Source organism: Pieris brassicae, chromosome 2 (assembly GCF_905147105.1).
Source record: "Pieris brassicae chromosome 2, ilPieBrab1.1, whole genome shotgun sequence".
In the NCBI taxonomy this organism is placed as follows: Eukaryota; Metazoa; Arthropoda; class Insecta; order Lepidoptera; family Pieridae; genus Pieris; species Pieris brassicae.
In genome coordinates, this window is record NC_059666.1 from 714,792 (window position 1) to 741,638 (window position 26,847).

The 26,847-nt window shown below is 34.3% G+C and overlaps 4 protein-coding genes across 7 annotated transcripts in view; 2 read left to right on the top strand and 2 right to left on the bottom strand.

Annotated features, from left to right (window-relative positions):
• Positions 1-6,969, top strand: part of LOC123718520 (kinesin-like protein Klp98A) — a 33,325-nt gene extending 26,356 nt beyond the window's left edge. For all 3 annotated transcript variants that reach the window (XM_045675111.1, XM_045675119.1, XM_045675129.1), the window contains 5 exons: positions 1,143-1,299; positions 1,369-1,408; positions 2,152-2,321; positions 2,946-3,134; positions 3,865-6,969. In XM_045675111.1, the coding sequence (XP_045531067.1) occupies positions 1,143-1,299; positions 1,369-1,408; positions 2,152-2,321; positions 2,946-3,134; positions 3,865-3,900 (592 nt within the window). In that variant the 3' untranslated portion in view covers positions 3,901-6,969. The remainder of the gene's footprint in view (positions 1-1,142; positions 1,300-1,368; positions 1,409-2,151; positions 2,322-2,945; positions 3,135-3,864) is intronic.
• Positions 6,970-7,017: 48 nt separating this feature from the next.
• On the bottom strand, positions 7,018-8,284 carry LOC123718541 (EEF1A lysine methyltransferase 1). The gene is made up of 4 exons (XM_045675156.1): positions 8,177-8,284; positions 7,865-8,052; positions 7,642-7,792; positions 7,018-7,555 (listed from the first exon to the last, which is right to left on the bottom strand). Exons 2-4 carry the CDS (start codon positions 8,015-8,017, stop codon positions 7,212-7,214), a joined length of 648 nt encoding a protein of 215 aa, XP_045531112.1. The 5' UTR covers positions 8,018-8,052; positions 8,177-8,284; the 3' UTR covers positions 7,018-7,211.
• LOC123718559 (N-alpha-acetyltransferase 80) lies at positions 8,046-9,417 on the top strand. 2 transcript variants are annotated; one of them, XM_045675178.1, is made up of 3 exons: positions 8,046-8,202; positions 8,372-8,660; positions 8,737-9,417. In XM_045675178.1, exon 3 carries the CDS (start codon positions 8,753-8,755, stop codon positions 9,329-9,331), a length of 579 nt encoding a protein of 192 aa, XP_045531134.1. In that variant the 5' UTR covers positions 8,046-8,202; positions 8,372-8,660; positions 8,737-8,752; the 3' UTR covers positions 9,332-9,417. The 2 variants fall into 2 exon arrangements, with proteins under 2 accessions (XP_045531134.1, XP_045531143.1); XM_045675187.1 differs by lacking the exon at positions 8,372-8,660.
• Positions 9,393-26,770, bottom strand: LOC123718533 (protein RRP5 homolog). The gene is made up of 20 exons (XM_045675143.1): positions 26,586-26,770; positions 26,365-26,505; positions 26,024-26,179; positions 25,243-25,390; positions 24,830-24,949; positions 23,074-23,237; positions 20,698-20,805; positions 20,101-20,238; positions 18,845-18,977; positions 17,659-17,847; positions 17,006-17,097; positions 16,057-16,212; positions 15,027-15,146; positions 14,393-14,470; positions 13,327-14,307; positions 12,807-13,019; positions 12,531-12,659; positions 10,706-10,961; positions 9,886-10,051; positions 9,393-9,579 (listed from the first exon to the last, which is right to left on the bottom strand). The coding sequence occupies exons 1-20, from the start codon at positions 26,658-26,660 to the stop codon at positions 9,420-9,422; spliced, it is 3,723 nt and encodes a 1,240-aa protein (XP_045531099.1). The 5' UTR covers positions 26,661-26,770; the 3' UTR covers positions 9,393-9,419.
• Between the last annotated feature and the right edge of the window lie 77 nt (positions 26,771-26,847).

Here is a 26,847-nt window from a genome sequence, read left to right on the forward strand (position 1 = left end):
CAACTACTTTACTGCGACATACACATGATCCCCTCGAAGTGCGTGGGTACGGATTTGTCGAATATCAACTAATCGATTTTGTTCTGTTCGATCTGATCGACTTGGACTGTTTTCTAAGGTGGACAATTCCTGATAAGCATGGCCGAGAAATTTGACTGTGATTTTCGCGTTAACAAAAAAGTTAACAATAAACAATAGAAACCCACTTTACAAAAAGACATTCGGATCCGAGCGCGTCTGCTAAATATAAATCCCCACAAATTCTCTAAAAATACATTCAAGTATTGGAAGCTGTTCCAACTTCAGGAACAGTGTTCATAGGAATCGATTCACTGGTTTTTGAGCTACTTACGTATTGTTACGAGCTAGGGGATCGGATAGAAAATGCCGTAGATTTCTTCAAAGGTTTATTTCTTGATAAATCAATGAGGAATTTATGGGCACAAATTAATTGTAGAGATGCACTAATTGCACGCACTTGTATTCACTTTATTCGCACTTTATCGCTTCGGTGTTCCTCTCGTGTTATCGCATTCAAAACTAAAGGCGACTAGTCGCGTTTCGACTCGCTTATATATCCCTGGGAATAATTCTAAACAATATTCGAGAACTTTCTAGGCGGGCTTGCTACTGAGTAGCGATTGCACAATTCTAGAACGTCCGCACTCTTTGTCTCTTTCGCACGTTGCTCCGTCCTTGTCGTACGGAGTTCTAGAGTGCTCAGTCTAGTTTCGAGAAAGTTCTGATCTTCTCTCTCTCTCTCTCGTATCATTTCGTTCTTGTCTTACACCTAGAAAGTTTGGTCTAGAATATTCCTTCATCAAAGGGGTATACCTAGGCCTGAAAACGCCTGAAAACGGGTCTCCTGAAAACGGTACCACTCTACTACACATGTTCTGAAACCGACTGAAAAAAGGTTTCAGCTTCCTGAAAACTAGGGTAACATTATGGAAATTACAATTTTCTAATATGTGATTGACCCTCTCCTGAAACGGTCAGAAATCATATTACAGCCTGCTGAAAAGTTCTCTAACTAGTAGAAAAATCTAGAAACATTGCAGTCGACCCGTCTTCGTAACAGTATTTATGATTAATTTTCATATTATATATAAATATTGTTAAAAATAACGTCTCCTCTGAAGGTTAAAAGAACAAGAGGCGATAGAAGCGTCAGACAACGTGTCGACATCGAACGATGAGCTGAGTTCGGAGCAGGCCTGGCCTGACCCCCTTCGGGCCTTGGCCCCGGATCAGACCGACGACGAATGCGACAATGACCGGGCGCCACTGGTTATACCGGTGAGTGGTGTCTTTCATGTGGGTTTATTTGGTTCCGATTTTCAAGCTAATGCTCAAATTTTCTTACAGGACTACACGCTGGAAGGTCTCAGCCATCCAATAGATTTTTGTAAGTATATATATCAATGTCAAAGATTCATATAGGTAACACAATGTACACTTACGAACGTTAATAAAAAATACGTTAATAAATAATAATAACGTTAATAAATGCTTCTAATTTTACATTTACTACCAGTTCTCAAATTTGTAGAACGGAAGAGAAGAACTGGCAATAAACTATGAGAGTAAAATAAACATGAAATTTATAACAATATATGTAAATCCACGAGCAGTGTTTGGCTGTGGCCAGTGGTGGCTTCAGCGTGTGACTCTCTCTCTGATGTCGTTGGCTCGAATGGACTGTCTATGAGTGTATTTGACATTCGCTCGAACGGTAAAGGAAAACATCGTGAGGAAACCGGCCTGCCTTACGGCACAGAAGGCTGATCACCTATTTGCCTATTAGATTGATGCCCAGACCGATTTATTTATAAATAAATGTTTGAGGTTTAAATAACTTTTTGTTTTTCATGTATTTTTTGTTCCTGTTTAGTTTCTACTTTATAACTGATAAAATATATGTATTATGTATTTTTGCACTTCTTGCCTACCTTGTGTAATTAAATTTTTCTTTTCTTTACTCACAGTAGTTGTCAGTAGCCAGTCGGAGCTGGAAGAGATCGCTCGAAAGCGATAAGGCCGCCAGTTCATTTAATTATGTTTAGTTTTTGTATTGTAATGTAACGAAGTGTTAATAAATAAATAAATAATTGAAATTGCGTAAGAGTGCTAATGGAATATAAATAACAGCGGAGGTAATATCCGTCCCGGGCTGGGTGACGCGCGGCGCAGGCGCAGGCACGCACCACGAGTACGAAGTGCGTATACGCTTGGGCCCGAGGTGCGCTTGGCAGCTGCTCAGGCGATATCGCCGCTTCAGGGACCTCTATCTCTTCACGCGGAAGCAGTACGGGGAGAAGGTAATCAAAAGACATTCATTATACACAGAAAATATTTATTAGTTTGACTTAATCGTATTAACTAATACTTGACACTATCATATAATTTATTGTAACGATATTATATAGCTTGCGTAATTTTTTTCAGAATTTTGAAAAAAAAATATAAAAACCACGAGGATGTCATTATTCTTCGGAAATCATTTAAATTTGTTTATGTAATGTACTTGTAATCCTAGTAATAAAATAATTTCCTTCTATTTTATTTTTCCTAAAAAAAAAAAATTTTTGCCTTTACGACTTTGTTCCCCGGGGCGAGCGATATATTTATAATAATAAGTCTTTATTCCACATCTTTGACATACATTTGATTGAAATAAAAAGAAAAATTATAGTTTTTCCTAAGATGCGGCCCCTGTCCGGGAGAAGGCCTCCTCCAACTTTTTCCACCCTACTTTATTTTTCGCCATCGTCATCCAATGTCTGCCAGCTACCCTCGATCCCGTCGGCCCATTGCTCCATTGGTCTTCCTTTCTTTCTGTTTCCTTTCGGACCCGAAAAAAGCGATATATTGAAAAACTACTAATTACAGAACCACAACATTCCCAATGCAATATTTGTTGTAATTACAATTTACTTATATAGGTAGCCGCGATACCGTTTCCCGGAAGAGCCCTTTGGTCTTCGGAGGGCTTGGCCCGGTCTCGAAGACCGCAGTTGGAGATGTTCCTCCGTCGGCTGTTAGCGGTCTGTGCCACCGATCGCCGATGTCCGTTACACGCGTCGCCGCTCACCCGGGACAACCTTGTCGCGTTTTCGCCTTTCTTTAGGAAGGTGAGTCATTATTTGCTTCTCAATCATATAGTAGCATTTTCAGTTACAAATAGTTACTTTATAAATATCTGCTGAAGATGCTCTTTAAAAGACCATTATTCCGTAAGTTGTGTTCATTCGAAAGTTATAACTTCGGTGTGATAATGTGTGAAATATTAGCTTACATATGAAATTGGCGTTTTGTGATACTGGCAACTTTGATCTCAAAAATCCTCTATATAGTTAGAATTTTTTTACAAATTGAATTTTTGAAACAACCCTAGTTTACACTGCACAACAGACTGGTACCAAATTAGAGGAGTATCAATTGGAATGTCTAAGACATCCAGCGTCCTCCCCGGACCTTGCTCCAACATTACCATTTTTTTTGGAATTAAGCAAGGCAACAAATTCAACTCTAATGGGGCAGTCGCAACAGCCTTTAAAGATTTTATTAATGAACTATCTATAAGATGCATAAGATAGCAATGGTACATACTTTTAATTAAATATATTCTATTTAAAAAATCTTTTTGTTATTCCCATACAAAACACCAATTTCATTTAAACACCTAATTATTTATTATTATCGATTCGCTTCTGTTACGTAAAAAAAGTTAACAAGAAGCTTAGCTTTGCTCTCCCCAAAGACTGTATAAACTATCTGACTTAACTTTCTGATGTGTGATCGATGAATAGTATAGTAATTCTACGACCACGACATGAATACGCAATGTGAAATAATTGTCAGGGCGTGTTCGAAAGCGGTAAGTGCGGCACGGGATGATGCCGCGCGGAGCTCGTCACTCGCGCACTGCGCTCCGACCTGCGCAGACTCGCGCACGTCGCCCTCGCTGCGCTCATCCTGCTCGCACGCTGCGCCGCTCTGGCGCTCTACTACCTCTATCTCCGGCTCAGCCGCAGGTAGGGCCGATTTCACTTAAGGGCCTTGTGAGGGACTTGACATAGGGGTCTAAATTATCATTTACTAAAGTTTAGCGGTATCACTTTGTGACATATTTACTGTAAGAAATTTTTACTTCTGTCAACTATTTTGCATTTTGTGAGATTTGTACAGAGTTATAATATGATAATTCGGCCTAATCTTTGTGATTCAAGAAACTGCCTAACGTATACGTAATGCATGATTATTTAAAAGTTACTAATATGTCTCTTTTCTAACAATTATAAAATAATTAATATACCCCCAACGATTGGTCGATGTCCCCACTTCCCGCGGTGTAGCGTATAAGCGAGTAATGCGGGTGCCTCTATGTATTGTGTTCTGTTATTGCCACTCTTTATGTGTCACTGTAGTGTATGTGAGACACATGTGTCGTATTACGTAACGTAACAAATATTTTTATTATTTAAAATAAATGAAATCGCTTGAAATCTGAAAATGAAGATACACAATTGAAAAAAAAACTTAATAGTAAAGAGTGGATAATAATATCTACACAAAATCGGATGTCCTTAACTTGATTTGACTTTACCATTCCTTTGTTTATTATTCCAATTTAGTAAATACTTTTTGTTTATTGACGGACAACGTATCATTCGTTCATTCATTTTCGAGTGCTAATGTCACCGCACAATTAAAGTAGTGTTTGAAGAGTAAACCAACGCCTTAACTAGACAACATTACATTACATTTATTTGACTGTTGAGTTTCGTAATATTCATTATTACAGTATTGTCTAATTATCTACAGTTGTGTGTTGACACATTTCCATCTAATAGTATTCAAACTGATACATTTAAAATGTTATATTTTGAATGAACGAATGAAGATAACCAACCATTCGCAAAGCAATGGAGATGTCATTAATTGTATTGAAAGACTTAGTTAATTTATTTATTAGGAATACCTTTAAGGAATGTTCTGTATATTTGAGGTTCAAGTCTTCCTTTAGTCTTGTTTTGTATCAATTGGGGACAATCCTTTGAGAAGAGTGCGTAGCATCTCTTTTTCGTATTTATATTTAGAAAGAGATGGAGAATTTTATTGAAGAATCTAGATATCTCGACAATACGAAAGTATGATTCTATCTTTTCTAGATTCGTGGATGATGGTAAAAGCACCCATATTTAGTCTATTTTTGCATGTGACGAGCTCTGGAAATTTTATCTGTAGGTAGGAAATAATAAATACACTAGATTTTATCTCATTGTAACTAACATACCCACAATGTCACGAAAATGTATTTTTGTAGTTTTTTCTTAGGTCTGAACATATTGTTGTGCTGTTTTAGTAAACTATAGAGCCAAGCTTTATGATTGCTGATGTTTTTGATAGATTTTTCATACACCTATATTCTTACATACAATCTAAGTAAATACTTTTCTCACTGCTTAATTAATGATCACTTATAATTGAAAGTTTCATTACTTTAATCTTCATTCTTCGATTTATTTGCGTATCAACATTCATTTGCTCTCATAAAAATGGCCGACACTAGCATGTTTGATTTTTGTGTTACGGTTGTGATTTTTGTTTAAGTTTACACTAATATGCACGATTTGAAGTTCCAAGTGACAATACAGATCTTGACTATTTAAAATAAAAATATAATATAAAAATACTATTTTACGCATCGCTAATAGACGACAGCGGCGGTTGTCTTTTGTCATGCAATAAAAAATACTATTTCTCAATGTTTGCTAATAAGTCCGATATTATAAAAAAAAATCTTCATACTTTATTAGAATATGTACTTACTCTACTTTTGAACAATTAATATTTTATATATTTCTATAATTATTACTTGTAATGTAGCTGAGTAATGGTACAAAATGTCGTTATTGGATTGTTAGACGAGATTTTTTTGTTGTGGCATTTGCAAAGGAAAAACATACTCATTTGGGCGCTAATTAATTCCTACAAATGTATGAGAAACTGCCGACCGGTAACTAGAACTTATTAATATGAATCTTTTGAATGGTTTAAACAGTTGCTGGTTTTTTGTCTATTAAATGTTAAGGCAGAAAACTCTTGTCTAATAAAACAGATGTAGTTGATTTCATTAATTCAGTATTGTCTAATTAGTTGTGTTCAAATTTACAAATATTTATTTAACAAATGGCTTATAAAGATAAATGGCCTTGTAGATAGTTAAAGATATCGAATTTAAGAAAATTATAGCGAGTTAATACATTCTTAGATATATTTTGTCAATGATATCAAATACTAAAATGTAGAAACAATTTTCATAATGTCATGTGATCACCAGATTGATATTTTAGTATTTATTGATTGAATATTAGTTTGTGAAGTTTAATGCTTTAGTACAAAATTCACTTGGCACATTTATTTATTACATTAACAGTTAGGTTTAATAACACTGGGAAGCGAAGTTTTTTGGACCACAGCTGGTATTGTTACATTTTTATTAAAAGCTTAATTAATTTTATTAGACAACAATCAATTAGATCTAAATAGGATATATAAGTATCCCAAAGTCTTATGGTGTATTAACACCGACTTGCAATATAATTAGTATATAAGAATATGCATTTTTTTGTCTCGAAACTGATCTTTTAATTACTAGCTATACTTTTTGTTTTTCTTTTATTGTTGCCTCTTATTTAGAAAAGCATTCTTTTTATTGCATAATACATATTTATAGTTGTAGGAACATAGTTTTAAGAAGTTGCTGGTTGATCCTCTGTCATAAAAATTAATTGTTAAAAAAATATTGGCGTTGAAATGTAGTTATTAAATTAATTACTTTATGTATGATTGCCTTCACTAATAGAGGTCTATTTATGTAATATCTAAAGGTATATGGTGCTGGTAGAAGTTAACCAGCTAACAATTACTTTTGTTAAGAAGAATAAAATGGAATGTTTTACACTTAAATCTTTTATTTAAACTTATATACATACATACAAGTGTCTATGTATTATAGTAACAGAACATGTAAATTCCATTAAGTTTATTCATGTGACTGAGAACTTTTTAAAAATAGTTATCAATGTTAGAAGATACCAAAGTGCTCAGGGTGGCCTGGTAATTGAAGAATTACACAATCTACACCTAATTTCATAATTATTTTTTATTATAATATATACAACATATTTTGATATAAATTATGTTTATCTTAAAACAGCATCCAAATCAAAATTAGCATAACATGAAAATTCATTAGCTAGATTATTCCTGTGCTGTGGTTCAAATTCACAAATTTTTAAATTCAACAGATTTTCTATATTTTCTCTCATGACCGTACCTGTACATACTACAATCTTATCTTTAGATAATAGTTTTATTGTTTCTGAAGTTTTTTGAATACATTCCTCAGCTAAGAATGGTGGATCTGCAATAACCAAGTCATATGTGTGTTCTAAACCTTGTGGCAATTTATCTGGTATATTATAATCATAGAAAATATAATCTGGTGCATGAATTTCAAATCTTCTATCATATTCCAAAAGTGATACTGAAATAAATATTACGGCGAGTTAATTTTCTATTATTCAAAGCCATTTCCAAATAAAAATAGATTAATTTATGGGTACAACTTACAGCTAATCCTATTTCCCATATGTCTTTTGGCTGGTACAAATAGTGTGGGGCAAGATATTAATGCAACCTTTCCTCCATTAGGAACACTTTTCTCAATTACTTGGACAAGGGCTTGTATTGTTGCTTCATTATACCAAAACTGGCTTAATTGCTGAAAAAAATAAAATAGTTATCTTAAAGTCTTTTAAATAGTATTTCAGACTTTATTTTAAAATACCAGTACCCAGTTTTCTTCAAATATAATATTTTCATTCAATTTTTTGTCTGCTTCCAACTTGTTTAGTATTTCTTGACGTTTGTCTTGTTCGGCATAGAATTCTTGTAATGCTGCAAAGGTTTCCGCCGACAAACTTGGAATATCATCATCTTCATCCATTTTTCTAAGTAACCTATTATTATATGAAGAGTACCCTGACAGATAAAAATAGGTTAGGTGGCCCGTAGTTTGGTTTGGTCAACGTCTAAGGTTAGTATTTGGCACCATTCACGTGGAGTAATACCACAACGAAGAAGTTAAATCGTAATAAGTCTTTACCTGTTATATTACGATTCGTTTTTAAGGTAAGTTTTAGTAATATTAATTTTTATAGATATGGATAGGTTATAAGTAAGGTTTAACTTTTTAATATTTGTAAATAAACATAATATTAAAAAAATGTCTCATTTGACAATTGACTGTTGAAAGTTAACAGAGAGTTCTAATCTTTATAAATTGCATATCAAATTACAGACTACATATCAAAAGAGTAGTTGCACAGATGAAATAAGGCTACAACCTTTAAAATAAATCAGGCGCCACAGTTTGTATAGGTCTACTACAAAGTGGTGTAATTAAAAAAGATTCCGACATAAGTGAAAAGGCCAAGAAAATGGAATGCATCATAAGATCTCTGGTTTAAAAAAAAATTGTCATAATAATAAGTGGGCTTCGGGCCACGCCTATCTTGTTCATTATTATGCATATGTATTACACGTACCTAATCAATAAAACAGCACCAACATATGGCGGACAAATTAAGGCATGTACATTGTACATTGATTTACTTCTATCATTAATGGCCTTTGTTATTGAGAAAAAATATTTCTATTTTACAGTTAATACTCAAGAATCATGACGTGTTCTGAAATTGATTTGCAAGTTCTGCCTCTCCACAAGCATCCTCAATATTTGGAAGCGTGCGTGGAAATGATAAATGAAGAATGGCCTAGAAGTAAAACTGCTAGAATGATGTCTTTGACCGCGTCTTGCGATAATCTGCCTACAAGTTTAATACTTATAAACAACAAAATGAATTTACTAGGTCACGCTAAGCTTACTCGTTTGCCAAATATACCAAATAGTTGTTTTGTTGAAACTGTCGTTATAACTAAACATATGCGTGGTAAAAAGCTGGGTACTTTTTTAATGAGAAAAGTTGAATGTTATTGTAAAAATGTTCTTCACTTAAAAATGCTACATTTATCTACAAAGGGACAAGAAGAATTCTACAGCAAATTAGGGTTTGAGATGTGTCCACCAGTTTCTACTTATGGCAACCCTGTCAGCATTGTTCTTAAACCTGATATACCAGAGAAAATGAAGAAGACAACATCTGGAAATATACCCCCTCCCCCACCATTACCCAAGCTTCAGAGTGTCGCTAGTACCAATATTAAATCAAGTAAAACATTTATGTTTAAATATTTGTAGACTCAAAATTTAACGTGTGTTATATTTTGCGACATGTTAACTTTTTTATTAATCAAACACATAAATAATAATTATTTTATTCAATTATCTAAAACTTCGCTTTCTCTACATATTCCAGTGCTTTTTGTCGAATTTCCTCAGCTTGGTCCTTATCTCCATACTTTTCCTCCACTTCTATCCACTTTTTGAACAAAACCTTCATTTTCCGTGCTGGCAACTTGTGAGCCGTCATCCGTTCCAACACTTGCCTATGAAGAGATTATATAAATTAATTCACATTTATTTAAATTAGCATGTAAGAAGACTTAGGTAATCTAAAGCGCCATGGATTTTTCGCGAGAAATAATTGTAATTTGTAAGAAACCCACCATAACTTAGTTAACTTACTCAACAATTTCACACGAGAATTAAACGGTTGTTATATTTAAGTAGTTTTTAAGTAATATACGTACGTATAAAATATATAATTTATAGTTGCCTGGCAGAGTTTCCTTTTTAACGTTTAATTGTAACTGTGTAACTTTCATTCGTATTGGTTATTATGTAATAAATACCTGATCCGAGTGACGTCGCCAGTCTTCAAAAGCATATCGACGTAGGCGCAGCAAACGTCAACGCGAGCGGGATAAACGGCGAGCACTTGCTCGAACAACGCTTCGGCTCGTTCCCGTTCGCCCCAAGCTCGCTCAAGTTGCGCGAATTGCACTAATAATGACACATCTGCAGTGGATAAATAAATGTCTTGCAGCTTGCTGATTGAAAGAGTTTTGGGAACTGTCCACCTCAACGAAGTAGTTTTACAGAAAATGCCGGAGCATCGTTTTGTATGTCTTTCATTAATAAATGTAATTTATCCGTAACTATTGTTTTATTAACATATCTAAACCTACATGTACAATACTGAAATGCGGCACATATGGTAAGAGAAGAAAAATTTAAAAAAAAAAATGGTAACAGAGTGGTATCCCAGAGATGGAAAGGGCAGACACAAAAGCAGGTAAGCCGGGGCAGAATGGCATATAATATCCAGGGTCAGATCAAGTTGGACATTTGGGGAAGGCCTTTATTGAGACAAAATCTGATTAGTAAATAGTGTAAAAAATACCTTAGACTAAAGGATTCTTTTTTTAATAATATAGTTGAAGAGTTTGGTTTTTGGTTAAACGCGCCGAATTGAACGATTTGTATCGGATAGTATTTTTTTTTCAGAAAGGCTTAGGTATAACTTGTTTATATCTATATATTTACAACGGCATAATATTTGACAATTTCATCCAATACTAATACCTAAAATTACGCGTAATACTTGCTTCGTATTATCTAGAATTGAAGAATTTTAATGAAAAAAAAATTGTCCATTATTTCGATACTCACGTTCCTTCTTCTCCAAAGCCGCCATACCCTTCTGCATCAGCTGCCTTGCCTTTTCCAATAAACCGGCTTTATAACAGACAGACCCACACACAATGTACATGTTAATATTTTGCCGATATTTCTTCTGCATCAAGTCACAGATCTGGATTAACTCCTGCTGTTTACTGGTATCCAGGAGTATCTCCAGTAGTTTGCTGTGAACCTGGTACCTATCGTTCATTTGTAGGGCTTCTTCGAGGGTCTTAGTTTGGGATTCCTGGAAATTTTAGCTGATCTACATTTCACACTCAAGGTTAGGCAGATTCGATTCCGGCTAAACACTAATTAGAAACACGCGTGCAATTATTGTTATTAGTTCAGTTATAAATAAATTTATATTTTATTGACAGAATTGAAAGTAATTACACATACATTAACACAATGTGAACGCGTTTTGGCTAAAACTGATCTGATAAACGAACAAACGGTCGAAATAGCCTAATCTGGATATCCCTCCATCAGTCGCTCCCCAACTTTGGAATCTTTGTGTATTCTTTGCCTATGTGCTTGTCACTAGGGAATGCAATACCGAGATCCCGCGAGATCCCGTGTAATCTTTCGGGATCAATCCCGAAGCATAATATGACGAGATCCCGTTCGAGATTTATTTATTTATTAAGGAACACCAACAGATTACATGTATACATTTTCTAATTAACAATATTGGGTTTTATTCTAGCATGCAATCTAATAATAGGTGTACACAACATTGACACTAATAAATGATAGCGGACAGAGTTTACTTAAGTATCTGTATCTTTAAACATAAATAAATTAAAACGTGGAAAATATTACATGACTTATGGCTGAGATGACTGAATTTTTTTCTTAAAACTAGGAAGTGAATCATAATACACGTCAAGACCATATCTACAATTACATTGGTTAAAATTCCTAAGTATTCTACTGAGGGGCGCATGTTTACCTAGATTGGTTAAGGACTGTGGAGCGACAAAAGTATCAGTCTGTCTTCTTCTTGCGTTGATTCTAGGCACTACGAAGTAAATCTTTTTTAAAATATCTGAACAAATAATTATGCCGTGCATCAATTTGTACAAAAACACCAGGTCCACAATAATACGACGATCCTCGAGAGTTTGCAAATTGAACTTCTGTAATCGATCAACATAATCAATTCTGTAGCAAAATTTGGGGGTTTTGTACGCTGGGAACCGTGTGAATGTTCTTTGTTCTGTTAATGTTCTTTGAGATTGACGGGATTGGGCTGCAATGGTCAGCGGTTCTACACACATCCGCTCGGAATGCTTCACGCGACATTGCACGTTGCATAGGGTACATTGCAATGGACATTAGATGCCGGTTAGCAGATCTCTCTCTCTCTTGAGACACTTTAGAAGATACTCTTTTTTTGGAAGTTACTTTCAAAATCACCAATTTTAATCTCCTTGAGCTATACCTACTTTTGTTTTGATTACGTTCACGTAATTAAAATTAGTTGTTTAGTTCGTAATGTTAAAGGATAAAGGCGTTTGTTTTCTTTCAAATAATATTTTATTTTAATTAACCTCACTATCACAAACATGCAGTTTTCATCGTATTCAGTCACGTGAATTATTTTTTTCATTGAGATCCCGAAAATTTCGGGATCCCGCCGGATTGATATTTCTCGAATTCACGATTTCGAGTCGGGATTGCATTCCCTACTTGTCACGTTGTATTTTATTTATCTTTAGTCAGTTAGAGTACCTTCCTATGAGCGTTGCCACGCCTTTGTAAATATATATAGATAGATAGTGAAGTGTGAGTGAGTGAGTGTAGTGGTTACCTTGGTACCGAACCGATGTTCGAGGTTAAGTAAAGCTATCCAAACATTGAGTCGTTCTTGTTCCTCTCTAAAGTTGATTGTGTTAATCGCTTTACGTGCAACGCCTCGCGCTCGCTCTATCTCTGTCGCCTGTATGGGAACAGACAGAGACAACGTTCATTTATATGGTGTTCAATTAAAACAGTCAAATATTTTTGTCACTTTTAACTATTTTATTCTAATTTTTCTCGCCGTAAAGACCATCATGACTTCAACGAACTGAAAAATAATAAATACCTGAAGGTGGAAAGCCATATATGCAATCCAAAGCTGACTGCAGTCCGGGCTCGCCAGTAGCGCCCTCTGGAACTGCTCGACCGATCGGGGCTCATTCTCACCCTCTATCGCTCTCTTCTCCATTTCTCTCACTTTTTCTTCTTCTTCTCTCGCTTTAGCCACTTTTTCTGCAGCTGTCAGTTTCTTGCGTTTCTTTCTTGGTTTTTCTTCTTCCTGAAATTATTATGTCAACATATATTAATGGTTATTCATAGAAAAATTATAATAATTTAAAAAGAATCGAGTTCGTTCTTAAATTTAAAGATTCACTCTGAATGCAGCGACTCCGGAGCCGCTGTACAGCTACTTTGTCGGAACTACTCGAGGTTTAGTGGGTATTGCTCACCCAATCCCTCAAAAGAGATTCTGGTGTGGGACAACTTTCTGGGGCAATGGGAGATGGGTCAAATGCATTTCCACCTCTGATAAAAAAGGCTCACTGTGAATTGTGATAAACAAGTGTAAAAATAGTTAAACTCACTTCATCTTCACTGCTACTAGATTCTTCCGGTTTCGGATTAATTTCCTGTTTATCCATGGCCCAAAAGTCCTTAGCACTGGGCACTTCAATCACAGGCTCCAATTTATTCAACACCTTAACTTCTTTAAGTTTATCTATTCTCTCATTTTCTATCTTATTCTCGACTTTAACCGGCTCATCTTCTGTTACTTTCTCTTTTATTTGTAGTTCTTTGAGCTTCTCTTGAGCTATTTTCACCGTTTCTAATAACCGTGTAACATGTTCTTGGATTGTTAATCTTTCGATGTGTAACTCTGTGTGATATTTCTTGTTTTTAGGATTAAGGCCTTTCTTTTCTAGTTTTTGTATTTTGTTTACGATAAAATCCGATTTTTTTACTTTTATATTAACTGATTTGAGCAGCTGCTTTATGCGTTCTTTAAAGTGTTCGCTAACTTCGCAAGTAGAGAGATCTAAAAGACTTAGGTCTTTAGGATGTATTACTGAGTATTGATCATCTGCCATATCAGATTCTATTTGATCGCTTTCCTCTTCTTTCAGTTCCTTTCTATCGTTCTTCGTTTTTCTCTTATCAACTAATTCGGGTTCTGTATAACTCTCTTTGTTTACTTCTTTCATTTTCTTCTTATCTTTCTTCTTTGTTTTGCCTATATTCTCAATAACTGCTTCCACTTCCACCGCGCCAATCTCATCTGTTTCGTTTGCCTTGTCTTTATTTTTCTTTTTATCTTTTTTCTTTGACTTAACAGTATCCTCAACGACCATTTCGCTTTCTACGGCACTACTATCTGCGGCTATATCTATATCATTTTTGTTTTTCTTTTGTTTCTTTTTAGCCTTTTTGGAATTTTCTTCGACTGTATCTTCATTTTCTTGTACGGGCTCATTAGATCTTTTTCGCTTCTTACTTTTACTGTCATTTGATTCGTGATCACCACCATTGATTTCGTTATTATGCTTACGTTTACCTTTTTTAATAACCTACAATGAAAGTATACAATTTATTATTAATTCATTCAAATATATTTAGAAAAAATATTGTATATATACAGAAAATTATACTTACTGGATCAAATGGCTCAGTAGTGAGACTGGCAATGATTTTCTTATTTTCCTTATTAATGTGTACAACAACACAAGTTACCTGTAATTTATTTATTTTAATTATTATTTTTTGGGCTATAACTGTTGCAGGGGACTAAACTGGGACGAATTTTCTGTTTCCTCTGTATTTAATAATTTTTCTTATATAGAATTCTTATAAAATGTCTGAATTTAATATCTACATAATAATTTTGGAAATATATATTGTTGGACCATAAACTCTCCCTACTTAAATATGTGGAGAAGGCATGGTCTACTGATTTCCTTCAACTTAGAGAGTGTCGTCGACCAGTCTTAGCACTGACTGACTCGAAGGCCTAAAGTGGCTAAGGCCGAGAAGTGATATATATCCGTAGCATCCGAAATATTAGAGTTTCAGGGTTTGACGTCATGCAGTGATTTATAAGCACACACTAAAGATATCGCTACAAATACTTATCATGGTACTGACATACCATTAAAATTACTTTAAATTTCAGTTTTAACTATGTTTCCAATTCAATTACTAAAATAAAATACAATTTATATTTTGGCATATGTCATAGATCAATATCACTTAGTAATTAGGATTTTCTTAGGAAAAATGTTCTACTCACCAGTTGCCCAAGATGGAAGGAATCCATGAGATTATCTAATGGCTCCCTGCTCACAAACTTCCGCGGAATCAAACATGTTATATTGTTGAAGAATGTTACTAATAAGTAGTCGCGTATTGTCTAAAGAAAGAAATCTGGATAAGTCTAAGGTTTCTATTAAATATTTGCTACCACATTTTTTATGCATATTTAGTAAATCTGAGACTCAGCTACTATCTATTGTTAGCTTCTAATATTAATTTAATTAAATTCTAAACATTTTTATGAAACTTATTCTTAAAAATCTTGCTACAAGTGCGCATGCGCAATAGTTATTCATTTGACTCGTTCGGTTGTTTACGAGTTGTTACGAATTGACTCGACCATTTTCGCGAAGTGGGATGGTCGCGTCGGAGGAGGGAGTTGTGATGATAAAAGAGGTTGTGACACCTGCGCACGGGCCTTTTCTTCGTACAAGTTTGAAGTTATACAGTTCACGTAAAATCAGTGAAGTAAATTATAGTGAATTAGGTCATCATTGAAGTGTTTAATTTCCTACCCTAAGAACTAAATCAACTACCGCTAACACTATTTTTCAAACCTCTAAGTGATAAGCCAAAAAAAATCTTATTATTTTTTATTCATTTTTTTTATGATACAACATACAACCACACATACAACTCTTAATTGTCATCCCTCTACGATCTAGAATTGGCTATTTATTGAACTAAAAAAAATGTTTCCTGGCAATAATATACATGGCAAAACGACATTTGCCAGGTCAGCATATAAAAATATATAGCAAACGACAAACTCGTGGCATTTTTTAAATAAAATCCTAATAGTGATTTGGGGTGAGTTAGGGCATGTTGTAATATTTTGTGAAATATCCATCTGAAACTACCCTCACTTAGCTATACCACAGGAAGGAAGGTGATGTAATTTGATATATAAACAATTTTTATATGAATTAAGGATATTGAATTTTATACACCATCTTTGTATGTTATAACAACGTAATCTTAATCACGATAGTTAATGTAATACCTACCGTTATAACGCCCGTGTAAGATGTTCCAATGAGGGTATCTTCAAAATTTAAAAGAACAGACGAATCTGGCGACAGCAGCGTTGGTTTCAACGTTAGTACCGCGTTGTTCTTTGCATGGTCCACGTATAATACGCGAGCTTTTACCTCTTGTCCAACCTAGAAAAGAATTATTCACATCATACTATCAATAAAAATATTGACAGGATAAATATTAGAGCAGTATTGGCTTCAGCGTGCGATTCTCATCCATCAAGTCGTAAGTTCGATTGCCGGCTGTGCACATAACGACTTGTCTATGTGCGCATTTAACATTTGCTCGAACGGTGATGAAACATTGTGAATAAACCGGATTGCCTTAGACTCAAACAGTCAATGGCGTGTCAGGTACAGGATCATTGCCTATTTGCCTATAGACTTTTAGACTATCCAAAGTTAGTAATTCTTTTAGGAAAAGGGATATTCTTTTTTTAATAAAATTCCAGAGGGTCTTTTATCTCTGCATTTTAATAAATCTAAGAAATGTATTAAAGAAAAGCTGTGTAAAAAGGCTTAGTTAGCGATTATCTTGTTGATAAAAAGGTCTGGAACTAGTGCTAGACAGGCTTCTTCTAATAAATTCGCGATATTTGTTTTAAAATAACGTGTTGTTTGATGATTTGCTATTTTAAAAGAGTACCAAGAGTTTTTTACGCCGGCTTTTTCTCTCGGCCTACACCCTCTGTCTTCTTTGCCGATTAAAGTTTAATGACGTGGAATAAATGATACTTGTATCTTATGTTAAATAATAAACTTATTTTATTTTTTATAATATTGACAAACGATATTGAAAACTCGTATCGCAAGTGATTAATTTTTATTGAACGGATTACAATGAAAAAATGGCAGGCAAGAACGAAAGAAAACTTAAATTGAAATAACATTTAAATTTGTGAGTAATAACTGAACTAACCTTGAACTTTTTCTTGGGTAGTTTCGAGTTGCTGGCCTTTTTAGGGTCTATGAACACTCCCGAGTCTGTTATGTGTATCTGTGGGACGAAACCTGAAAGTGACATATACATTAAGCCTTATAACTTTAAACTATTATTTAACCATGAAACTAAAAGTAAGTTTCAATCTTTAAATCATTTGCCCACTTTATACAATTTAGTATATTTTTTTAATAATATATTTTGACTTGAGATTTGTTTGGAGTTAATATAATTTATCTTATTAAAATTCTAATATAAGATCAATTTTATTGCGTATTTAAGTTCGCCCGTCAAATTAAAAATGATTTTTTAAATTAATTTTTTTTTTTTAGTTTTTTTGAACACAAATGAAAAACCGTGACCACGCTCGCTGTAAAGGCATGCGAAACGTAGGAAAAATTTACAATTATTTAAAATAATTATAAGTTTATAATAAATAGCTTCAATCTGGTAAAAAAGTGTTTTCTTTCAATGATAAAAAATATTTCAGAAACAATTCGACTAAGAGTCGACAAGAAAAGAGCATACCAAATCTAAAAAGGTCCAGAACTCTGACAATGTGAGTGTCTATGAGCGGCGATACCACTTATCATGATGCCTTATAATGTATTTTAAAAAAATATGGAAGAGACCTGGTATTCTTCCAACAGTCGCCCGTAAATATGTATCGGCCACAGTAGTAATAGTGGCCGATACATATTCACCAACGCTGAGCTGTGCCAGAGTGAAATACTGTTCTCGAAGGATGTCTGGTTGGTCTGTGACCGAGTACATCCTGTCGACGAGATGATAGCCGAGGATACGCACTTTGTGTGTGCTACCTGAAGAGAAATATATTTTTATTTATGACGCAAATACAACTAAATATATAAGAAATACTTTATATAGTGATCCTGCTTTGTAAACAGTAAATATTTAAAAAAATATCGTTGTTAAGAGCCACGTACGGTGTATACATTCCCATTGAAATTATAAATAAAATGTGTGAACGGTTCAGATGTTACTACAGATTGGGCTGATCAATTAAAAAAAAAGTTATCTTCAGTAGTTGCTGTTAAAGGACGTCCGTCACGCGGATCATCATGGAGATTGCTACGTCCACGCTTAAACTCCTCAAACCAATTGTAAATGGTAGCACGAGATGGGGCTTCATTAATAAATGCTAATCGCAGCGTATCATAGCTTTGTTGTTGAGTAAGCCCACAATGAAATACATAATAATAATTGACCGAATATTTTCTCGCGTTAGGTTCATTTTCAAGTGTAACAAGAATTTTAGATTTGCCGCCAATTTACAAAAACAAATGACAAATGAATGCAATATACTACATTGGGTTACCAAAGAGTTCTAAAATTGAAATTCAAAAAAGTTTTCATTATCTATGTTTCTAAGTGGCCAGTTGTAAACATTTTCAGTGTTACTCACGTATATTTTTTTCAATATTTTCGTCAAGTATCTAAAACTATCAACACACAATTTACGTATATTTAGTATTGTTTACTACACGAAAACTATTTTACATATTTAACGGACTTCAAAATAGATGTATTTCGTTTTCCATATGTTTGTCCACAAATTTCGGAAACGTCAAGATGATTCTGGTATATTGCAGCCATGAAAATATTTAAGTATTTTTCCAAATATCTGAATTCACGCACCACTAATATAGGAATGTTTAATATTTCTAAATTATTATTTTTTAGTTTTAAAAACACCACATTAATATTATTCACTGTGCATTATGGTATCCATTTTATTGTGTGTTTGCACATTAACGTTAAAACTAAAATTTCCATTATACAATAAAATTAACTGACCTGTAGGATAGGACTTGGCCAGAAGCTCTTCATCAGTTAGGTTCTCGTCCATCTGCAGACTACGGATACTAAGAACACCTGTTTGACCTGCACTCAATTTGAAGTAAACGCATCTACCTAGAATTTTGAGCACCTGCAAATTTTTAGAATTGATTCACAAAAAAATATAAATAAAGATGTCGATAGTGGCGGAGACAGCATTCAGGAATCGCAAGGTCTTTTTTAACGGGAACGAACTGGTTATATCCTCTGGTATCGCAAACAACCATGGCCTTCGCTGACGCACATATCCTGAAGAATACGAGTTCTTGGAGTACAGACATAAGTTATACAGACGCTCATGGACACTCACATTGCCAGAAGGCTCGCAAGTGCGTTGCCGGCCTTTCAAGAATTGGTACGCTCTTTTCTTGAAGGACCCTAAGTCGAATTGGTTCGGATATACTTCAGTGGGCAGCTGGTTCCACATACTGGTGGTGCGCGATAAAAACTGCCTTATAAACGCTCAGTTGTGGAACGACGGACGTCGAGGTGATACGGATGTTATTTTGTATTCTGCCTGGACGTCCGATAATGAAACTTAGCTGCAGGGTTTAATCCGAACAACTCCTCTGAATACTCTACAAGGTAAATGCGGTAGAAGATGCAGAGACCCCGCATCCCTACGCAACGTCACTGACTGGTCGCTGACGATTCGAAACGCTCTTCGTTTAATACGGTCAAGCAGAAGGAGATGGTCCTGGGGAGCTTCCGCCCAGAGGCGAGACCAGTACTCCATTTGGGGCCAAATATTGCGCTTGAGTTGCAAGCGGTGGCCCCGACTGAAGTACCGTCTCGCCTTGCTTAGTACACCGAGCTTTTTTGAGACTAATTTAGCCTTTTCTGACAAATGACAGCGAAACTGAACGTCATTCGATGTGCTGTCTAATATCGAGAGGAAACCAAAAGTAACGTGTGTCAAACGTAGAAAGCTGATCACGTATAGAAAATATAAAGAAATGATAGACCATGACTGCGGGTAAAACTTTGTAGCCTTAAAAAAGTATGATATGATTAATAATGGAATGTAATATGTAACTGCTATGTACAATTCTATATTCTATGGCAAATTTTCACGTCATTATGTGTGGCAGAATATGGGAACTATAGACTGTACCACCATAACATTTTTTGTACCATATTCTTGAAAATAAATTATTATTATTTTATAAACGATACATCAAATAATTGGTTTATTGAAACTTTGTATTTATTACCTGAGCTTCTTCAACAATATCACCATCGTTGTATTTTTGTTCTTGGGTCATGTCAACACATACGGGGTCAAAAATATCTCTCATTGTCAAATACGGGATGTTTGTTACTGACAGCGTGTATAGCTGACGCACCCTTATCTATAAAAAGCAAGTGTTATTGGCACAATCGTGATAAGATATTTTTAGGAGGCTTCTAGTATATAAATAAAATTAATGAGTGTCATTTTTACACACGGAAGAACGTATACAGGAATTAAATTTATAGTCACATAAACCGTTATATGGGGTAATGTTGGCATGGTGGCTTCAGCGTGCGAATCTTATCCCTGAGGTCGTAAGTTCGTTCCCCGACTGTCTATGTGCGTATTTAACATTCGTTCGAACGGTGAAGGAAAATATCGCGAGGAACCGGCTTGCCCAGAGACCCAAAAAGTCGAGTGTTAAATGCGCACATCGAAAGAAAATCCATTGGTGCACAGCCGGGGCTCGAACCTACGGCCTCAGGGATGAGAGTCGTACGCTGAAGCCAAGAATGCTTTTCTAATACATTAGATTATATTTCGGTACACAAAAGCTAAATTCTCTTAAAAATCTTACCTTGGCCCCTAGAGCTGGTTTCTTTCCCTTTATGGCGTCAATGTGGTGTCTTTGTATATACGCAGTCCGATCCCCAAATATACGACCCTCGATGCCGTTGTCCAAAGGCTGGAATAAAATATTTTTATCGCAAAAACGAATAACTAGGAAATTAAAAGTTTAAAAATAAGTAAGAAATTAGAATTCGAATCAATAAAAGATATTAAAATTACCAATAAATAGCTGCCCTAATCGTTTTCGAAACTTTAAACAATCATAAATATTTACATAGTATAGATAATATAATATTACTAGAAAATACCAAAGACTGTACGCAATGCCAAGGCGTAAACCCTCTAGGAAAGGATATATCTATATGTCGCCAAACTAGCATTATTAACCGTTCAATCAACAGTCTAGTCGCTTTACTAAACATCTAGGCAAATATTAAACACAGTAGTTTTATAATATAAAACTACTGTGTTTAATCGAATCGAAGAAATCGTGTTTAATAAATATTAAACACGATTTCTTGCATAATACGCCACTTTACGCCCAGTTTCTGAAATTTCTTAACGCTTAATACGATTTGTCATCCCGTTTAATACGCCCGAGACCGAGAGGTCTAACCGAGCGATCTAACGAGAGCCCCCGATACTGCAGGGTTTTCCTGGACATTCTTCCATTGATGACAATGTAGCACCGTACGAAATTCAATCACAAAACGAGGCCCTAAGTGATAATGATGAAGACGGAGATGAGTCAATTCCGGTTTTGTCAAACACCCAGGCATTATCAGCTGTTAATGATTTAAGGCGCTATGTAGCTTCTTTGGATCAAAGCGAAGACGCAATGGAAAAGTTGAATTATGTTCAAAATATTTTAATTGAATAAAAAATCTTTTTGTCAAACTAAAATAGTTGATTATTTTTAATAATATGATTATAATAACAATACGTATTTAATGTCATTTATAAATGTATAATAAAATACATATATACCAAATTAGAACATAATAATATGTATCTAATACGTATTATTTTCCATATCCCGCATAATACGCATTCTCGCTTAAGACGCCTTTTTGGTAGGGTACCTGAGAAATCGTCTTAAGCGGGTTTTACTGAACTTTACGTTTACGTTTCATTACTTGCCTAACCACCCAGTGCCGAAACTTTCGAAACTGTCAATATAACGTCGCTGATGATTTTCAAGCAACAGTAACGTTCAATTTTCAATTAAATAAATAAAGACTTTATGTCATATGTTTTTTTGTCACCTGGTCATACTATCGTGCGAATGGCCCAAGCATTACTGCCATTACGCGACTATCATCAGCAGCACCATAGCATAGTATCAAAATGTTTACATACAGGCAAGAACTGAATTCTCACCTACGATTATGTCGTACGAGACTACGATTTATCGCTAGACGATAATTTCCTGTGTATGTTTATACAACGACTTTTTAGTAAGATGATTGTTACTTACGAGAATCTCGACTAATATAATCGCGTATGAATTTTTTTTAATGTTCATGCGAGTATCAGTTTGAACCGTTTTGAGTGCGAGTGGGTTTCATTCGAGTTTAGTGATCCAAAACTTGTTGGAGTTTAAATATGTTAATGGCAGGCTTGTTTTCAGTTATTTGCTAGTACCTCTCTATTCTAAAAATAGATGATGATGATGATGACGATTTTGGAAATTGAAATAAAGATCATTCCAATGAAGCTAGCTAAAAGCAAAGCAAAGTAGCTGCTCCGCTTTTATAATGTTTAAAGAACTTTTTTTTACACATTAGATTTTCAAAGGCTGCATTTGTATGGTTTTCTCTCCATGTACCAGATTCTGATTTTACGTCTAATCCCAGGAGGATTGGGCTTTCGTAACCCCAAAACATATTTTTGAATGCCTCTTCACCTTCCAACTGTAATTCAAGGCACAATGAGATGTTAGATGTTCCAGAATGATTTCTCCTAGCTATCCATTTTTTAACCTAATTTTTTCCGTTTCCGTTTAATTAATTCTTGTCTTAGAAGAGCAAATATAATTAAAACACCCTCACGCACTGTACTCATGGTAGCGACTGACACAATAAACTTTCCATTGCGAGGCAATTAGAGTCTGAGAATTGAGAAGAAGAGAGAGCTGTGAATGATTAGACGAAGAAACTTTTTTATATTCTTTCGATAATCGTACCTTCGAGACGAGAAACTCTCTCCATCTTAATGGGCCTTTAGCCAGCCAGATTGTTAAATGTTGTAACAAATATCTGAATATCTTATAGGCCGCTAGTTAAACGGCGTTTAGTTAAGAGGCTAGGCTGTTGATTGGACGATCTATGGAGTTTTGAAACGAAAGTAAAATATATGAAATTACTCTTTATGTCGAAGTTACCTTATCAACAATAAATTCAACAGACGTCCCCGGCGGTATACTGGTTGTGGCAGATTTCTGGAATGCGTTCTGAAGTGCTGTTGGTTCGCTGCTCAGCGTTATAACGTTATTGTCGGAGGAAGCCTGAATGGATTTCACACTGCACCATGTAACCATACCCACATCTGTTAAAAAATGCCTTTTTGATTATTTGTTTTTATCATGTGTTTCACGAATACTGAAACGTTTGGGTCTTCATATAATATATAATATTTAAACATTTTGATATACAATATAAAACAAATAATTATTAAATACAATAACAATAAATTTAATTGTCTTTAATACAATTATTCAATCGGGTTGATTAAAAATAAATGTATTTATAACATTAGTCAATTGCGTTGCGATCTTAATTATTTTACCCAATTCCTAGCAGAACATATTCTTTAAAGGTTTAATTGGTTCATTTATTTAAAATCCAATTATCGAATAAATGGTGGTCTAATGAGCGTCATGACAAACAACAATAATGGCTCACTGGGGTCCTCGTACACTTTTGTTTTTTTTAATTCTTTACGATGTACTTGACTGCATTAATACCGTTACGCAATAAGACGCAATAAGAATCAAAAATACACATGAAACTGGTTGTTCTGTGTCCAAAAATACGTAAACAAACAAATCCAATCCAAATATAACTTATGTACAACTTTTTAGTTTTATGTAAATTTACGTAAGGTTTCAAGGGAAAGCGAGAGTTATTAATAACATCGTATGAGTCCAATTTGGTATTTTACTCATCTTTATTCACTTTTATTTCCTAATTATAGTTTTGTTTACAAACTAGCACTGTCCTGGTTTCGTACAGTGGGACATTTATTTTTTGTGGAGCCTATTTAACTTCTAACATTCTAATGTCGAAGTCTCTCTAGTAGATTGTGAATTGTTTACCAACAGGCAATATATAATGGACATTTCCATTATTTTTAAATTGTTAATTACGTCTCTAGCGATTTTTAATAACAATTTTTTGAAAGTGTTTTTGTTTTTTACCCATAATGCAAAGCATATGTGTGATGTACCCAGGATAACTTTACGATTAAAGTTGGTCTTACGTATCGCAAATAATTGACCCGAAACAAAAATATAAAAGAATATTGACCCAGTAATATATTATGATACTAGGCCGTGTGTAGCCAATGTTTTTCGATAGCTATACCGATTAGGTTTCGTAAGAACTTCAATACCTGTTATTATTAATAATTTACCACTTAGCTCAGTAAAATATAAGAAATGCAGCACAGAGCCTGTTTCACTCAACGTGATATTGTTTAGACTTTAGACAAATGGTAACAATTCTACCACAGCAATAGGTTTTCATTTAAGAATGAAAATAAAGACCCTCTTAGTCAAATTGAAACAATAGGTGCATGTCCAATGAATTAATGAATGCTATATATTTGGGTGCAAATAAAGTAGTGTAGTAGTGTTACAACCGTTAGAGGTCTGTGCCTCAGATTTGTGTATCAGTTTCATGATGAATGTTAATCTAATCGATAAGTGGGTAGTCAGCCTCCTGTGCCTGACAGACACCGACTTTAGATCCACTAAGGCAAGCCGGTTTCCTCACGATGCTTTCCGTCAGCGTTCGAGCGAATGTTAAATGCGCACATAGAAAGAAAGACTGTTGGTGCACAGCCGGGGATCAAACCTACGACCTCAGGGATTGGAGTCGCATGTTGAAGCCAACACTGCTCAAATCAAATACACTTACCCAGTTCTATATCAGACTTGGCATTTTTCTTAGGCAAGAATGCTGTTGTGTGAGGTATACCAGTCTCCATGATGTATCCATGATCTTCTACTGATGATATGGCAGCTTGGATGAGAGAACCTGAGAACAAAATCAAACTATATAAATACATTTGTATGTGTTTAATCTTAAAATAGATTATAATTTGTACCACCATGCCTTAAAATACTAGATAAATAATAATCCAGAGGTGCTACAACCCATAAACCAACCATAAAAATTAGTTGTAATGTGAAATTTTATTTGAAAACAACATATATAATGTTACGTAAAAAGTTTGTATGAAAAGTCAAATTTTTGTTTCTTTATTAACTCAACAAGTTTTTATTTTTATAATTAAATCCTATAAAAGTATTAGGTGTTTTTAGACATACCTTTATGTAGATCACTATGTTTTCTATCGCTATTAATATGTTGTGGCATCATTGTTAGCATGGCATGGTTACCTTTAACTTCTAGTACTTTGACACAGACATATTGGCCACGTTTAAAAATTTCTGTCAACTCCTTTACTTTGTCAATCTACAAACAGTTTAATCAGCAATAATGAGAAAAATATTGTGTGAAAGTATATTAATATTTTTAAATTGCATGAAATTATTTTCTTAATTTATTGTTAAGGGTAGAATTTTAAATAGAAAGTTACGTTTAGACATAGACATAACATTTATAACTAACAAACTACTACATTAAAAGTCATATAGTCCTTATAATTTTTATCACATGATTAAAGTATATTATTCAGTTTCAAACTAATACTAATTATAATGTTTCACAAATATTCATTAATATTCATAAATGATTGAGACTTAAATAACTTTAATAAAAATAATTACTTAACTACAACAATTTCCCGCAACTACAATTCTATTCTATATTATAATATCTAAATATAGATGACACATATGCAAGATAAGCAGCTAATAGGGTCTCATGGTAAAAAGTTTCCCGTATCCATATATATAAATGAAGCTGTCTGTATGAATAATTTGTAATTTTTCAATATATGGTTTCCAATTACAAAATTTATCCAGTTTTATACCCCAAGTATGCACTTGTTCATTATGTCTAGGTGTTATATTGTAAGATGCATTCAATAAATATTTATGAAGTATCAAGTATCTTTTTAATTAAAAAATATAAAACAGTACATACCTTATCATCCACATAAGCTTCCAGTAGTTTATTATATGGTTCACTTATATGACATGCCATGACCGTTCCAATCAGTCTACTCGGCAAAGAGACCATCATTGTAGTCTCCTTGATTTGAGATATCCGACCCAATACTACAAAGTCCTGTTTCAGAGCCTGTGTAATAAAGTGATATAATCCAATTGTGTAAGTAAATTCATATCATGGTGAACATACAAAATATGAACATATGCTTATTATAACTATGCCAAAGTCTTTTAATTACGAGATATACTAAAATTTAATCATGAAATAAACTAAAATAAACTTATTGAATTTAAAATATTAACAACATCTCATACCTTATAACTCAGCCAAACTCCACAAGTTTTATATGATTTATCCACATCTTTGGAAGCTTCTTCAGACAAGTACCCATCATCTTCTTCTGACTTCTTCTTTTGTTTTCTCTTTCTTTCTTTTTTCTCAGTTGCACCCAAAAACTGTAAGGTTTATTTATGATGATATTATAATCTGCTTAATTGTGTTAAAACAATGAGTGTATTATTATTATTTAACTTACATTTGAAGTTTGCACGAAATTAGTTGTGGTTGGTTTTTTTCCTCCTCTAGGAAAATATTCTTCAACATCTGCCATAGTTTTTCATTGATTCTTAGCGTTTTTGTACAATGAAATTTTACCAGTACGTAATATTTTTGTTGACGGCATGAAAATTTGAGGTTACAGGCTACAGCCCCTGACCATGAGATTTGAGTTTTGACAATATACTTCCAAATCTGACAGCCTGACAACGTCGATATGGCATCGACATTAACACTTTAAC